The 16193-nt window shown below is 40.7% G+C and overlaps 1 protein-coding gene across 2 annotated transcripts in view; it reads right to left on the bottom strand.

The window, feature by feature from the left end:
• Positions 1-4521: 4521 nt before the first annotated feature.
• LOC116688970 (aryl hydrocarbon receptor) overlaps positions 4522-16193 on the bottom strand; it is a 53316-nt gene continuing 41644 nt past the window's right edge. For both annotated transcript variants that reach the window (XM_032515207.1, XM_032515206.1), the window contains 6 exons: positions 14813-14946; positions 13628-13830; positions 12841-12950; positions 10324-10465; positions 8431-10009; positions 4522-7082 (listed from right to left, as the gene is read on the bottom strand). In XM_032515207.1, coding sequence (XP_032371098.1) covers positions 6933-7082; positions 8431-10009; positions 10324-10465; positions 12841-12950; positions 13628-13830; positions 14813-14946 — 2318 coding nt within the window. In that variant the 3' untranslated portion in view covers positions 4522-6932. The remainder of the gene's footprint in view (positions 7083-8430; positions 10010-10323; positions 10466-12840; positions 12951-13627; positions 13831-14812; positions 14947-16193) is intronic.

The following is a 16193-nucleotide window of genomic DNA, read 5'->3' as shown; positions in this document are numbered from 1 at the left end:
GAAATGTAGCGGAGCAGAAGTAGAAAATGGCATCAAAACAAAAAGACTCGAGTAAAGTACATGTACCTCAACATTTGTAGTTGAACTTGTACTTAGTTACATTCCACTACTGTACACAAGATCACCTCTCCACGCTCGCAGCTTTTAATTAAGCTAAACTGTGAAGACATGAGATGTTTTTCCATGCATGCTGATTCTCTTTGGCCGCTCTTTAGTCTGTGTTTGACGTTCATGGAAACCACAGCGTGGCCGTGACACAGAGGGGAGAAGCAGATGTACTGGGCTGATGATTCACTTGTCCCAGGCCACAGTCCCTCCTGCCTCTACTTCAGAGGGACTCTAATTGGCCGGTCATTATCTTAATACGTCTGCAGTCTGACAAAGCTCACATCTATCACGGTATCCCTTGGGCAAACTTTTCCCCACTGTGCTTTCTTTTTTCTTGAAGAAAACAAAAAAAACAAAATAAGGCGAGATGTGTCTTTTAGCATATACAAGAAGACACAGGAGACACAACGTGACATTCCCACTGCTTCTGACATTCGCCTCACAATTGTCTTATTTCTTTTACTACTACTGTCTTAATCTTGAAAAATGTTGATGCAAGATCACATTTCCTATGGCTTTACGTACATGTTGGATCTAAATCTAGGGTTGGTCATAATAGGATTATGTGTGAACATTAAGTCCCTCTGCCCCCCCCCCCCCCCCCCCCCCAATCCATATCCCTCTGCCCTCTTTTCCTGCCGTTAACAATGAGTAATATTACCTCTGGATCTTTGAATACTAGTGGTGTCACTGAGCCGCGGGATAATCTGTAATATACCCTCGGTTCCTCTGTGGCTGACTGCATTCAAAGAAGACACAACACCACTTCTTGTGAGCATCTCAGACTTGACGCTCTCATCAATGATTTAAAGTTAAATAATAATGTAAATATCTGGAGAAAGAAATGACATGAAAACCCATGATCTGTTAAATTTGTAAAAGGCGTATCCCGTCCGTAATCTGGCTCTGACCCAAGTGCAGAACTGCGAGGAGGGAGCAGCAGTTAGAAATACTTTTTTTTTTTTTTTTTATGATAACACAAAAAAAACGTGTAACACCTGCAAGCTAGTAACATCCAAATAAAAGAGGAATGGGAGGGGGTAGAAATTAACATTCAGTTGGTTGTCATATACAATTCGATAATTCATATTCAGTGGTAGTATTCAAGTAGTTTTTTTTCTGTACTTTTACTTCTTGGAGTAGTTTTAAAATCTGTAATTTGACTTTTACTTAGAGTATGCTTTGTCTGAAGTATTTTACTTTGCTATTTTTTTTTTTTTTTTTACCAAATCCAGATTTACTGAGTTAAAAAGAAATAAAAAAGGAAATAATAAAAAAAAAGGTTTTTAACGTTGTTTTGGCCAAAATATCATATTTTGTCAACAAAATCAAATCAAAACTTTTTTGTCTCTGGACCCTTAACAATTCGTCACAGATTGATTTAATTAAATAACAATGAATGTGATATTAAATAAGTTTCTAAATTGTGAGGACTTTTCTGCTTTGAGTACTTTTACTTTTAATACTTTAAGTACATTTTCCTGACGATACTTGCATTCAGTAACTTAAGTAACATTTTCAATGCAGGAATTTGACTTGTAACAGCGTATTTTTCCAGTGTAGTATCAATACTTTTACTGAAGTAAAGGATCAGAATAGTTCTTCCGCTGCCGTTTCCAGTAATCACGCAGACTTAGAGTTAATGTGGTATTGATTTATTGATGTTTAAATACCGCACATAGCACCTTTACAAGTCAGGGTCCACAGTAAGGAGTCCGGTTGGAAACCCTTGCTGTTTACTGTCCGAGTGGGTAGAAAACTGGAAGGCTCCACGAGGGAGACGCTTCAGTTATATGCTTGCAAGATGTTTGTGTTTTTGACTTTTGTGAAATTCTTTATTTCAAAGAAGAAGAAAAAAAAAAATACATTTCAAACAAGCGGTCAGAGGACACGGGTCAAATCTGCAACACATACACCTTGTCCTGTCAGCATGTTAAAGTTACCGTGGCTAAAAAAAAAAGACATACATAAAGTCATTATAGCGTATTTAACAAGTCTCAGTAGTATGGCACCATTTTCAGGCTGTCATAGAGTCCAGTGTGATGAGAGTACTATTTACAAGTTAAAAGAAAAAGAGATAATAATCAAAAAAGAAGTTTGATAAGCAAGTGACTTAACGTAAAACTATGTAAATACCTGTATTTGAAGACATGTCCTGCCCTGAAAAACGCCCACATAAGTCGTTTGTTAAAGCAGCAGTTACGCCTCGTGTTTCCGTTCGAAGTGGCGGCGCCCTCTAGTGGCCGTAGGAATCATGACTGGAGCAACGCAGGACGTAATTGGACGAAGAATAACAAATGCAAGACATTCACCTAGAAGACCAGGCAGATAATGTCTAATAAGGGGACAACATACACTCTCGGGACACTTCCGGTTTTTGAACTGATTGATTCCACTCTGGTTCCACATGAGGGCACTCATGGGGGAGTACAGAATGAAAGGTGGTCTACAGAGGTATACCCCTCACAATCTACTTTTCTCAGGATGTAATTTTTTGCCTAGTAATTTGAATGTTGCATTTGAAAGGAGAGGCTAAGAAAATACACACTGCTGGGTGTTATATTTTTTTTTAAAGTCGCTTTTTTGTTCTAAACAGCCTTTTAAAATGTCGATGACATCCTACACATCGTACGGCCAGAGATCCTGCTTTACTGCAAGCTCTGAGTCACTTCCTTATGTCTCTTGTAGTATCGACAAGACATCTGACCGGTTAGGCTCTCCCTGTCAATACGCATGCTAGACAGAGTTTAGGTTTGCTAATGTTTTAAAGACCATGGCAAAATAGACTCTCTCTCGCTCTCTCTCTCTCACACACACACACACACACACACACACACACACACACACACACGCACGCACGCACACACCCCTTTTGGATGGCATGAAGCAGGATCTCTGGTCGTAGACTCCCATTCATTTTGCCCTCCCCCGCGATCACCCTCAGTGTAACTCTTGTGGAACTGCAACCGAATTCGGTACAACAGGGCTTACTGGGGAGTGAACCGGCTCTCCGTAGACCGGCGCTGAACCAGGGTTGAAGTCCTGTTTGAAAAAAAAACCCTGATTGTTTTTGTTTTTATTTTATTGAACTATTTTCACGTTCTTCGGCATGTGTATAACTGAAAGAGGTGGAAAGGGTACAAAAATATTCTATTACTATTACTTTAATGAACTCTTACAAATAAAATTACCAGTATAAAAATCTACTCAAGGGAAAGTAAAAAAAAAAAAAAGTAGCTCATTTCTTTTTAACAGTGGGGGTGGGAATATACTTGTTTTTTCACTTCTTTAATTTCATTTTCATCCTATTTATGCTTATTTTACTTTTGTAATTTGATAAGGGCACAATGCTGCTTTCCATTTTAGTTTGGCAAAGCACCGTACGGAGCCACGGCGCCTCTGCTTCGGGAAAGAAGTCGTTTTGGCGGAACATGTGTACGTTCAGAAGTTTTTTTTAGTTGTGCAACAGGAAACTCTGATTGGACAGATAGTCTAGCTAGCTGTCTGGATTTACCCTGCAGAGATCTGAGGACCAGGTAAACCATAGTCCTCAGATGGACAGATAGTCTAGCTAGCTGTCTGGATTTACCCTGCAGAGACTGAGGACCAGGTAACCATAGTCTCAGATTGGACAGATAGTCAGCTAGCTGTCTGGATTACCTGCAGAGATCTGAGGACCAGGTAACCATAGTCCTCAGATTGGACAGATAGTCTAGCTAGCTGTGGATTTACCCTGCAGAGACCTGAGGACCAGGTAACCATAGTCCTCAGATTGGACAGATAGTCTAGCTAGCTGTCTGGATTTACCTGCAGAGACTGAGGACAGGTAACCATAGTCCTCAGATTGGAAGATAGTTCTAGCACAGCGGTTGATTTACCCTGCAGAGACCTGTGGACCAGGTAACCATAGTCCTCAGATTGGACAGATAGTGTAGCTAGCGGTCTGGATTTACCCTGCAGAGACCTGGGGAGCAGTTAACCGTTATGTATTTTTGAGTTTAGTCTTCAAAAATCCACCGGAGTTTAGAATGCCGACACTAAGAAAGAGAAAGGGGACGGACATCCGGCTGCAACGGAGGAATCCCGGAAGTGGAACTTCGTGGCGATAGACTACTGCTGTGCAGACTCTGACTCCAAAATTACAAGATGTCTGCGCCAAAATCCGGGATATTTTGGCTTCACTTTTGCACAGTACAGTGGGAGGAAGTGGCGATGTGTCGTCCATCTTTATATACAGTCTATGGTTTAAAAATCGCAACTATTACGTTCTGTGTTTTGGACACGAGGATGGAAAACTCTCCCGTGGGTCCTACTTCCTGCCGCTGCTAGGGCCGTTTTAGAGGGAAGGGATAAACAACCTGTATCGCCGTATAGTTTGGAGGACTCGTTTGCCTTTACATAAACATCTTTTTTTTCACATTGTTAATAAGTCACATCAATCATATTAAACATTTCCGCTGCAATAAAAAGAAAGGGAAACGAGTCAATTGGAAAACATGTAACCACGTGTGTATCACATTTCAACATAAAACATAAAACAATAATATTAATACCCATAGTAATGACATTGTTTGAACAATTAAATGGAAATCTCTTTTCAGCATCTCTTCGCAATGAGATAATTCTACTCTGCTTCATTTTCCAGTAATTTTCTTTTGCTATGTACAACAAACATTCACATCTGTATCCTTCTCTTTTTAATACTGACATTTGGTTTTTCAGTGTTTGCCATTCTGGAAATTGCTCTGAGATGCTGCGCACACCTGAAATTTACTGACCTGATATTTACTGTATATATATAGATATATATATCTATCTATATATATACACGTATATATATACATATATGTATATCGCCAAGGTTTCTACCATTAAAAAGGAAAAGTCTGACATTTTGTCAGGTAAAATCATCGCTTTCTCCAACTCTAAGTGAGACAGCGCAAGCACACTAGAAGATTTCCCAAAGATGTCAGACTTTTCCTTTAAAACCCTCGAACTGTACTGTGATGGAGTGAGTCTGGATTCACTGATTTCCTCTGGAGAGCCGGTGCAACCACTGCTTACATGTAGCTAAGAGGATGATAAAGCGTTACATTTTCTTCTTCTTCTTTTGTACAAGAATGTCTTACACGTCGACTTCAAAACAATCAAGAATGTGTACCTGCTGCATTTAAATACAGATCATTAAAAAAGTGGACTTCTTCTACTTAAGTCACTTCAACTTTCAACCAAGATAAGGAAAGAAAACTCATCCAGATGTCCCATCAACATCATCGACGACACAAGCAATTCAAGTGGCGAAAGATCAAAATGACGACATGAAACGTTGTACGGAAGTGATTGTGCTCGTGAGGACATTACCCATCACCTGAAATGTGCCTCAAAATAAGAATGAAAAATGCAAACTGGTCCATGTTGCATCATTAGTGTTAAAGACAAACAGGTTGTTTTTATAACCACGGTATCCCCGACTACACATTTGCATTTGCAAGTGGGTGCTTGTAATAAAGTGCAGAGTATTTCTAGCCATAATTTTCAATATTCTATACTTTTGTTCAAACATATAAGGATTAATCTCGTTGCTGACGAGTTCAACAAAGAATTCACTGAACGCAGAGAGATTACATTCTTGTAGCATGATGGAAAATCTATGAGCGATGTTGTCGCCTGCCAGTGACAAAAACCCGTAATCACGTTGGAGTTGCACTGACGGGGGATAAGAGTGTGTTTGTGTGTGTTTTATGGTGCGTTCAGATACAATGCGGACCAAATGTTTCAAAAAACAAAGATGGAAAATCTGAGTATATCTGAGAAAAAGAACTGCATTTGATACTTGGTCAGATACTCATATTCCTATGTACATTCATGAAGTGGAAACCTACGACAACCTCTCTTCATCAGCTTATGTGTTTCTGTTTGATTGCTTTCGCATCTCACAGTTCAGCGGTGCAGATGAACGATCGTTCCCGTTATCGCTTAGCCTGCTGCGGTTATTGTCTTGATTAGTAGTTTCGTCTACTCTAGAAAAAGTCAAGAAATGCTGGTCACAATTTCCCAGAGTTGTACGTCATTTCTTCAGATGTCTCTTTTTTTTTCCTTCAACAGACAGTCCAACACTTAAAGATATTTAACTGACTTCCATAGAAGACCAAAAAAAAAAAGCAACAAATCCTGATATTTGAGAAGCTGGAACCAACAAATGTCTGGTATATTTGCTTGAAAAATGTCTATAATGATCAAAACATTTTGTGAAGATCAACTAATCCCTTAATCTACAAAAAAAAGTGATATTGAAAGTGTATATTTATCTTCTACTGGTACCCAACACCCAATATTAACCCAGTATATCTACATTTTATAGGAGATCTTTCTTTTATCTTGCTCTCACACTGTGTACAAAATATATCAAAATCCTACGTGAAATGACAGACGTGTTTTTTTTTAGATTTAAACATTAAATAATAGAATTATTCATTTTTTAAAATCTGCTTTAAACTGTTAATCCTGCTTCGTGTTGTATCTGAACGCAGATTTGTGAAACTCATCTTTAAAAACTCATATTTACCTCTCTAGTACTTGAAATAAACTCAACTGAGCACTCTTGACTGCATTATTGTAAACAAAGGACTCGTATGATAATATGACTTGAAATACAACATACACACACAAAAATAAAATACAAATTGAAAAAAGAAAAAAACACATAGGCCTACGTTTATTCAGCTTTGTTTGTTGGGGTATCTAGATTTATAAGGCTGGTCCAGTCATTGTGTCTTTCTGGCCATTAACAGAGTCCTGCTGCAGGACTGTTGCTGGGCAGCTGGTCAGAGGTAGAACCCGGTGGCTGGTGGGTCGGGGAGGCTGGACAAAGTCTTGGGGCCGGGCATCTGGACAGTAGGGGGCTCCACTCCATTTCTATTAGGCAGAGCACAGCCTCCTGGGTAAGTACTGTTGAGGATACAGCCATTCTCCATCTGCACAGGGCCACCAGAGCAATTAAAACATATTAAGAATGTCTTCAAATTTAAAAAAGGGTTCAAAGATGACTTATGGGTATACTGTATGTGGGCGTGTATGTATGCATGTGTATATGTAGGCAAGTGTATGCAAGCATATGCAAATACACTGTATGTATACATGTATGTAGAAAGTTATCTGGGTTAGTGTATACAGTTATGTTTGGGTTTGTTATTTTGCATTGAATCATATAAAATGACTACATTTCCTGCTGTTTGCTGAATGCATTTTTATCAGAAATGTCTCAGAAATGTTGTGCAACATTGTATGACGTGATGATTGTGTATGACTTAAAGAATTCAGCTCTACATCTCTTCTCATCCGGTCTGCTAACACTTTCTGTCTATGCAGCAAATAAAAACAACAGCGCAGTGCTTCCATGTTTTTTAAGGTCACAGCACACTACACTTTTTTCTCAATCTCTGCATATTGAGTAATGACTCTGAACAAAACAAACAGTGCTGTGCCTCTTCTTAGGTCTCTGACAGGCTACTATGTTCCTCTTCTGGCATATTGACACGTTCTGCCTGCCACTATTGATCCATCTGATTTGATCCAATTAGCATTTGTCAGATTAGTATACCATACTGCACAATGTAACCTTTGAAATACAATTTTTACGAGATAAAAAGATGTAAATGTGTGTGCACAAGCTAGAGTAAGTCACTGTGTGATTCTATACCTTGCCTGTGATAACTCTGAATAAAGATGATGCTTTAATACCCCACATTTTGCAAGACAAAGGCAGCATACATCACCACATCTGTATAACTACATTTACAAATGTAAGGAATTTGTCAGATACACATATTTGTAGACTATTCAATAAAGGTACTTCAGTCTTACAAAGCTCTTTTATGTTTAAGGTAAAGCACTTGAATTGTTGCCTAAATGTGCTATATAAATAAAGCTTGTCTAGTCCATATTGCGATTTCAATGAAATTCCAATTATTGTTCAGCCCTAGCAGTAGACAAAAGTATTGGACCGCCCCGTTGAGCACCAGTCCCAGTGTGATTAAATGTAAAGCCTGTTACTTAAAACGTGATAATAATTATACATGATCATTTGAAAGCTTTTAAGAACCATCTCCCTGACAGTATGGGTCCTTTTGCAACAGTGTTTAAAGATTTTTGGGGGCATTTTAGCCTTTTAATGGAAAGGACAACTTGATATAAAAGGAGGGAGGGAGGGAGAGAGAGATAGGGGGGTGGGGGGAGACATGCTGGAAATCCTCACAAGTTGGACTCGAACCCTGGACCTTCTGGCATACACCTCTGAGCTAACCCGGCCACAAGCACCCTCACCTTATTGGGACTGGGGTCATGAGGAATCTCAGAGGTCACTATGCCATAGGGGTCCAACTGTCGGCAGGGCTTGCCTACCCCCAGGATCTGCTCCAGAGAGGCGTTGGGGGGCGGGCACTGCGACAGGCTGGAGATGACTTGAGCCAAAGGAACTGGGATCTGCTCCTGCTGCTGTTTATGGTTTATCCCCTGGAAGGATGGCGCTGTGGACTCGGCCCCGTGCTGCGGTCCATTCCTCCCAAACAAACCGCTTCCACTGACAGTGTAATCCGCATTGTCGACACCAGAGATGTTATAATCCATGCAAGAATCTAGGGAGGTGTTTGTCAGAGGTTTTTGGCCGTTATCAATGCAGGCGTTGTTGCCCAGACTCTCGTTGAATCCATAGTCCTGCCAAAGGGATTTCCCTGCCGAATGCTCAGTGCTGGAGACGCCACACAGTCCGTTGAGGTTGGCTGCCTTCTGTTTGGCTTGGCATTGCTGCGAGAGATGGTTCTGCATCCTGGGCTGCTGCTGCAGGTAGCGCTGATGACTTTGCTGCTGATGAAGCTCTCCGTCCAGCTCTGAGGCCTTGCCGTTGAAAATATTCGGTTGTGTTTTAAAGTGTTCCAATTGGATCCCTGCAGTGACTAGAATGTTTTGAGCTGACCATTGTCCACTGGTGAATGATTGCAACTCCCCGTTAACTATCGTGGTGGCCAAATGGTTGCTCTGCTGGCCCCAGTCATGCACACCTTTAACTGTTTGCATGCTGAGGTGCTGTTGCATCTGCTGGGACAGCTTGACGATGGGAGCCTGCCCCACCGGGGGAAAATGCATTTGCACATTAGTGTCAGAAGTGGCATCACTTTCAGGTAGCGACACGGTTGCGGCTGTCGCTGAAGCAGTACTGGGAGGCACCGGTCCTCCATGCTCGGTGGAATCAACCCTCCCCTCTATGGAGTCGTAGATGTATGAGAGGATTTCATCGTTTGTCAGCAGGTCGTCCAAGCTGGGCACACGTTCGGGGTCCATCTCAATTCTGATCATCCGTTCGTCCAGCAGCAGTAGCTCCAGGTCCTCGGCACTCAGGCCCAGCCCTTCCAGAGCTCCGAACAGCTCACTGTTTGAACAACCCCCCTCGTCCGAATCCGCAACGCCGTGACCGTCCAGGGAGAGGGAGTCCAGAGTAGCCAGCAGCGGATCAAAGCTGGTGCCTGACTCTGGGATGCCTGGACCAAGCACGCCATTGCTCGGCTCGTCCCAGCCCCTGTGAAAGCTGGGTGGTTCTGAGTCAGAGAAGTCCATTTGGTCACCAAAGAAGCTATGGAATGACATTTTGGGCTCCAGGGCGGGCTGACAAACATACACCGACTCATCCTGACTCATGAGTGCTCCCAGAAGAGAGCCAGGGTCCAGGCCCTCCCTCGCCAGCCTTTCAGCACGGCTCTTTTTTGACTTACTGCCGTTTTTCTCTTGGCCTTCATCTCTAAAGGCCGCTATGGGATGGTTGGACTGGTAGAGCAGGGCCTCGCCTGTAGCATAGGTAAAGGGTAGATGCATGGAGCGCTTACGCAAGTGTTCTCCTCCTTCTTCATCCCTATAAAGACGGAAAACGTGATTATTTACTGGAGACAATTCATTTATATAGGCTCAAAGTTACTAGCTCTGCTTCTGGTTTGGTGCTTACCCCTTTTTCCGTGATTTAAGGTGTCTTATATGTGTTAAAAATTTGGAGTCTGTATCACATCATAATTGAAAACTGGTCAATCTGATTCAATGATCTCATTCAAACACACAGTAAATTATAATGTGTTCCCATAAAAACTTTGATATTATATCAAGGTTCTTATGCTGCAAGATTGTCACTGAATGCAACTGGTACATTTTGTTGATCTGTGTTGTAAAACATACAAAAGAGGCCTCTGGGTGGCGATGATGTAGTCTGGTTTGCCGTTCTTGTACACCAGCCTGGCGTTGGCCTGGACCCACTTCCAGCGATTCTCCTTGGTGAGGAGCCTGAACACAGTCAGACCACTCTCTCCAGTCTTCATCACTACAAATATGGAACACAAACACAGGTATAATGACTGAACTGGATGCTAAAATAAATATGAACCCAATGAAAGCACTTTATTTCAGCCGTGACAGAGTTCAAAACTGCAGGTTGCATTTTTGCATACCGGTGGCTCCAAATGTCATTATGGGGTTATTGAATACAGAAATCCTGTTAAGTTTGTAATAATTACTTTTGGGTGAAAGTGGACCACGTTAGTGTATTAATGACCAAACTGACTGACATCCCCTCGCGAGTTATTACAAATATTTTCTGTGTTTGTTTTCATGTGCTTTCACTGCTTTATATTACAAATTACTGAAGGTGAAACAGTTCTAATTGGGCCAGGAGCTCTTAAACAAGATGCTCTTGATATAAAATATGCTCCTTTAAGCAAAATGTCAGAGCAGAGCCCATAAATCCCATGTTCTCTATTCCTTTTGTACGATTTTGAGAAGTATGGAAAGTGAATCAGGAAGTCGACTTGGGCAACCAAGTCTAACTGCAGCATAATATCAATTTAGGATGAAAGGAGCATATCAATTGGCTCTTCTGTGGTGACACTACTTTCTTTTACATCTTGATTAAACAACGCTGACCCTTGCACTACAGTAGGGAGAGAACGGTGGGGTCAGTAACTTCTCTGACCTCTGAAGTGTTTGAGTGTTGGATCTGCTGTATGGATCATCTCTGATGCTTTGCTCAGGCCGTGGATTTGTGGGCCCTATCCTTTCCTTTGGCAGCTCTACAGCTTTGCTCAATCTGCTCCGTAATCCAGCAGGATTACTAGCGAAAGCTCTCTGAACTCTCTGAACTCTTGAACCAGGTTGGACCAGACTGTCTCAACCTTTTTTTAACAGGACTAAATCTAAGATGGCAACATGTTTCTGTCAGATGAACATCAAAGATGGATCGATTTGATTCACTAATCCTTTCCTTAATATAAAACAGCTGCAGACTACAGTAACATCTCTTTCAGGCCACCTTTAAACTGTGTTCAGATGCCAAGTCAACTTTGCTGTAAGGCTCCTGTGTAGAAGGATATGTTTTTGCCCATGAAGTTTTAAAACAGCATGGTATAAAGTCTGCCAAAGGGACGTGAGCAAAATGTTTTTCCAAAGTTCCAACACTTTGTTATATGAGGCTATAGCCTGCTGTGTGTGTTAAATATTTCTGGTCAGTGTCAGATATTTCTCTGCTTAAAGTAAAAGTCATAATAGGTGAAGACAAAATGTTGACAAAGTGTGTGCGGTTTCATTTTTTAAAGTCCCGGTTCAAGAACCGTTTAAGCGCCGGAACGGTTTAAAAAAAATACAGAGTAGATACTGGATAAACATAGATATTGGATAAAACCCAAACCCTAGTTATTTTACACACTTTCACTGGCAATCCCATCATAGCCACGCCCTAAAACACCCCCTGCTTTATCGCCAATTTTAAAATCAAGAGACCATAATTAAAAAAAAAATGAACATCATTCTGTGTTCCAGAAAACTTAAAACTAGCAATTGAGACCATATTATGAAAATGTTTTCTGAGGTAATAAATCAAGTGAGGAGTGGGTCACTTTCTCACAGACTTCTACAGAAACCGACCTCCTTTTGCAACAACACGTGTCTCCCCCTGCTGGAATTCAGATACAATGCAGGTTTGAGCCACTTCCTCATTTGCAACAATTCGCCGAACCGGATGCTCTGTCCGTTAATATTTACAGTCAATGGTTTGAACTGGCAGGTTTTAGAACGCTGCAGGCCGACACGTTGCAAGAAGTTGCAAGAAGTTGCAAGAAGTTGCAAGGTTTAACGCATCTCTCGTATCTTTGGTCTGAACTGGGCTTAAGGGTTTCAGGCATTGTCTACAATTCCAGGTCACCCATCACTTCCTGTCTCTACTGTCAACTGTCTAATAAAAGGCATTACATGCCCTGCAAAATAATTGAAAAAATAGAAAGTATGGACTTAAGATATGTTGTGTTGACTTGAAATGAACCACTTGAAAGTGTTTGGAGAACACCGCTTTCTGTTGTTTGTTTATAATGAGTTTATGTAGATCCCTAGCTCAGGAAGTGGAAGCACGATCAAAAGGACTAAGTGGAGAGAGCGGAGAGGCGCGTTCGCCACTTCAAAATCTGTCTTTAATTTCATTCTGTTGAAAGTTTATATTGCCATAATCTCACACACACACACACACACACACACACACACACACACACACACACACACACACACACACACACACACACACACACACACACACACACACACACAACAGACAAATACATACAAAGGTCCCCAGGCAGACCTTAACCATAAATACTGTGTGTAAAATTGTGGTTCAGGGTCAAGGTCTTAACCCCGGTACAGAACAGAACTTACTTCTGACATGGTTCTCTGCGCAGTACAACATATCTGCCGCATGGATAAACTGATAGCCGGATCCTCGTACCCGCAGCTCAGCCTCTGTGTACCCCAGCACTATTTTCCCCCTGTACAAAGAAAAGGCCATAATTAATTTTCAAAAACACAGGTCATGGTACACTGCACATCGTACGTCCACATCTAGTGAATGAGTATTGCAGCAAAACAAATACACAGGAGAAGAAAACCACACATGCTATTTCAATTAGCCAGTGCATGTAGGAAAATATACAAAAGAAACTGTTTTTAGTTCAGAAAATAAGGATCATAGAAGGAAATTCAATTTTAAACATCAGTATGCACAAACAACTTTAAAGCAAATGCGTATTTCAGTATGTGTTTTTTTTATTTTATTATTATTTTTGTCTTTTGTTCTTTTCATTTTTAGTCTTCTTGCTCTTTCTTTTCTATGTAAAACCATCTGTTAACTGACTAGACCATTTCTGATTGTTGTATTGTCGGAGAAAGGGGCTGGGAAAAAATGATTTACTTCATCGAGCAGCTTTCCAATTATGAATACTTAATGTAATATAGCAAAAATGTGTGGTTTGATTATAAAATTTGTCCGTGTCCGATTAAAAAACAATGTGTGAAGCTTCTCCAACATGATTGAAACATTACTGCTGATACAGCTTTTGGATTCTCACAAAAATCATCTTAACAAACCAAGTTACCATAACAGAAGATATTTTACGTGAAGAAATGTATGAAATGTTTATGTGTATGTTGCATGCCAGCATCTTACTTTGCGTCACAGGCGAAGGGTGTGAAGTCCAGCTTGTGTTTGGTTCTGAAGATCATGTTCTTGGTCCTGATCTCCAGGATAGACGGAGGCTGCAGAGGAGTCGCAATGGCGAAAAGGGCGAGCTGAGACGGGGCCTTTCCTCCGTTTTCTTGCCGCTGGTTCTGTCCATGCAGAAACTTAAGTCTGCCCTGGATGTTCAGAGCCTGCAAAGAAATGGAAAGAAATAAAAGTCCTTCAAATGTGTTGCTATCTGAGAGATTGCAGAGCCCCGCTCAACCCCACAGTAGCTTTTGCAGGATTCGTATGTTTTCATGGGTTTCGCAATAAATGTCATGGGGGTTCATACTAAAACTGTACTGTATTTCCTATGAAGCCCTGGCTTTCAGTGTGGTCCAATTATCCGCTGTCCATCCATGTGCTCCATAATGCACACATTTTTATACTAAAATGTAGCTAAAAGTTACGTTTCCATCTCAATCACACCATACCGTAAACTATCAGAAAAACAAGGAAAGAATCCTTCAGCTCCTCTTCTGAAGCTATTTTCTTAAAAAACTTTTAAAAAGACTTATGTTTTTGTTTATGTCTCTTGAAAACAGTGTAGTAATGTGTGTATAGTGACTGTATAGTGTTTCTGTAATAGAGCTATGTGTCTTATTTACTCTGCAAATTGTGTGTGGGAGAGGGATGGTTCACCTGTGGGAGCAGGTGGAAATGGAAGTTTGTATTTTTTTATTTATTTATGTCAAGCATGTAAAATAACATAAAAAGAGCAACGCTGTTGTCAAAACATATCCACAAGATACAAAAAATTGGTTAAAAAAAGAGATAGAGATAACATAACTAATTTCATTAGGGAATTTCCTTAATTTACATGTGTGAAAAAGGAGTAGGAAGAAGTATTAAAACATTATTCACAAAAACTCAATGCAAATATAGAGCTTGACATACTTTTCACTTATCACACCCATTGTTACATGACATCATTTTTAAACAGATTTATACAGAGAATCTTAATTGTCTTGAAGACAAAAAATAAGCATATACACAACTCAACAGTATCACCCAGACGTCTACTCTTTGCAGACCATTGCAAGTCAACTCAAAAGTCGCATGTCTCCAGCTCTGGTAGAAAATACACCTTCACTTAGCAGGTTTTCACTTTTTTTTGAACATATAACCTACCAGAAAGCCGGAGGAGTTGTCCAGCAGGCAGCGGAAGCGACACACAAAGCTCCTCTCTAGGAAGGACGAGTTCTCAGGGGGAAGCTGCTCAGGGTTGTAGGTGACTACAGATGAGCTGCTGTCTGATTCCATCTCTGCAATTTCAAAAACATGATCTGATTTCAGTGACAATGGCTATAAAATAGAGTCAGCTTGAGAGAAAAAAAGGTCCAAGGCACTCTTCTTGTTAAACAATTTAAAAAGCCTTTTTTTAAATAGCCATTTCACATACGCATGGGTTGTTGCCCAGTTCTATTTATATAAGAGATCAATATGAAATAGCTATTCAAATAAAGGCTTTAGAAATTTTCTCACAAGCCTTGGACCTTTTTTCTCTTTTGACGTTTTGTGTTCACTTTCCAAAGAGTACCTTCTTGATTTGTTTTAAACTTCCGAGCACTCCAGACTTTTCTTCATAGAGTCAGTTTAACTTGGGATTTAGGGGTTAAAAACCCAGTGAGCTAACAATCCTCCACATCTCCGTATCGCTCTGCATGTGCAACACCATGTCTACTTAAAGACGAGGCAATCAAAATAGAAGTTGATGGAATTTCTCTCGAAATGATACCTGGTTTACATATTGAGTTTCACTTGAAAATCTGTTACATCAGGGAAGCTAAAGATTAGTAAGTACATACAACATGTTGGACACCTGTATAGGAAAGGCCTTTAATCTTTAACTGACACAGTGGATAAGTGTTTCTTGTATCCTGGTGTGTTACAACGCCTTAGTAACCTAAACAATGTGAAAATTAAGAGCACATTTTAAAAGTAAACATATCATGTGCATTCATCCTGTAGCTGGACTTTAATTGGGTCTGATATCATCCACTGCCCTCTAGTGTAAAGAATGCACTTGTGTAATGAGGCTCGGGAGCTAATTCTCAACGCACAAAGTGACGGCCTTTGATGTAATTCGAGGGGTCGGGGGACTGTAAACGCCTTCTCAGTGCTAGAGTGGGTAAGTTGTGTCAGAGTTGTGCGCCTTACGTTTAAACACATCGCTCAGAACCAAAGCAAACAGACGTAAGCATCTTAAAACCCAAATACAGATCTGGGACCACTTCACCTCCTAAGCCGCAGTGAAGATTACAGGGTTATGTGACTTGACCTGAGGATGGTCTTATAGCTTAATGCCTTACACTGCGTGTACTTAACCATCCCATGGACAGCGGGCTGCAGTGGAGTGCAGCGCATTAAACATTGGTTTTACTAAAACATAAAGACATCTTTTAAAGGGTATCTTTTTCAACCCTACTTTCCTATGTTGTTGTGTCTAAGTGACTGATGGAAACAACAATCTTTGACAATGGTCCAGTATCAAGCAAGATTTCTGGAGTTG

This window comes from Etheostoma spectabile, chromosome 5 (assembly GCF_008692095.1).
Source record: "Etheostoma spectabile isolate EspeVRDwgs_2016 chromosome 5, UIUC_Espe_1.0, whole genome shotgun sequence".
Lineage (NCBI taxonomy): Eukaryota > Metazoa > Chordata > Actinopteri > Perciformes > Percidae > Etheostoma > Etheostoma spectabile.
This window is presented reverse-complemented; position numbering and strand designations above follow the sequence as displayed.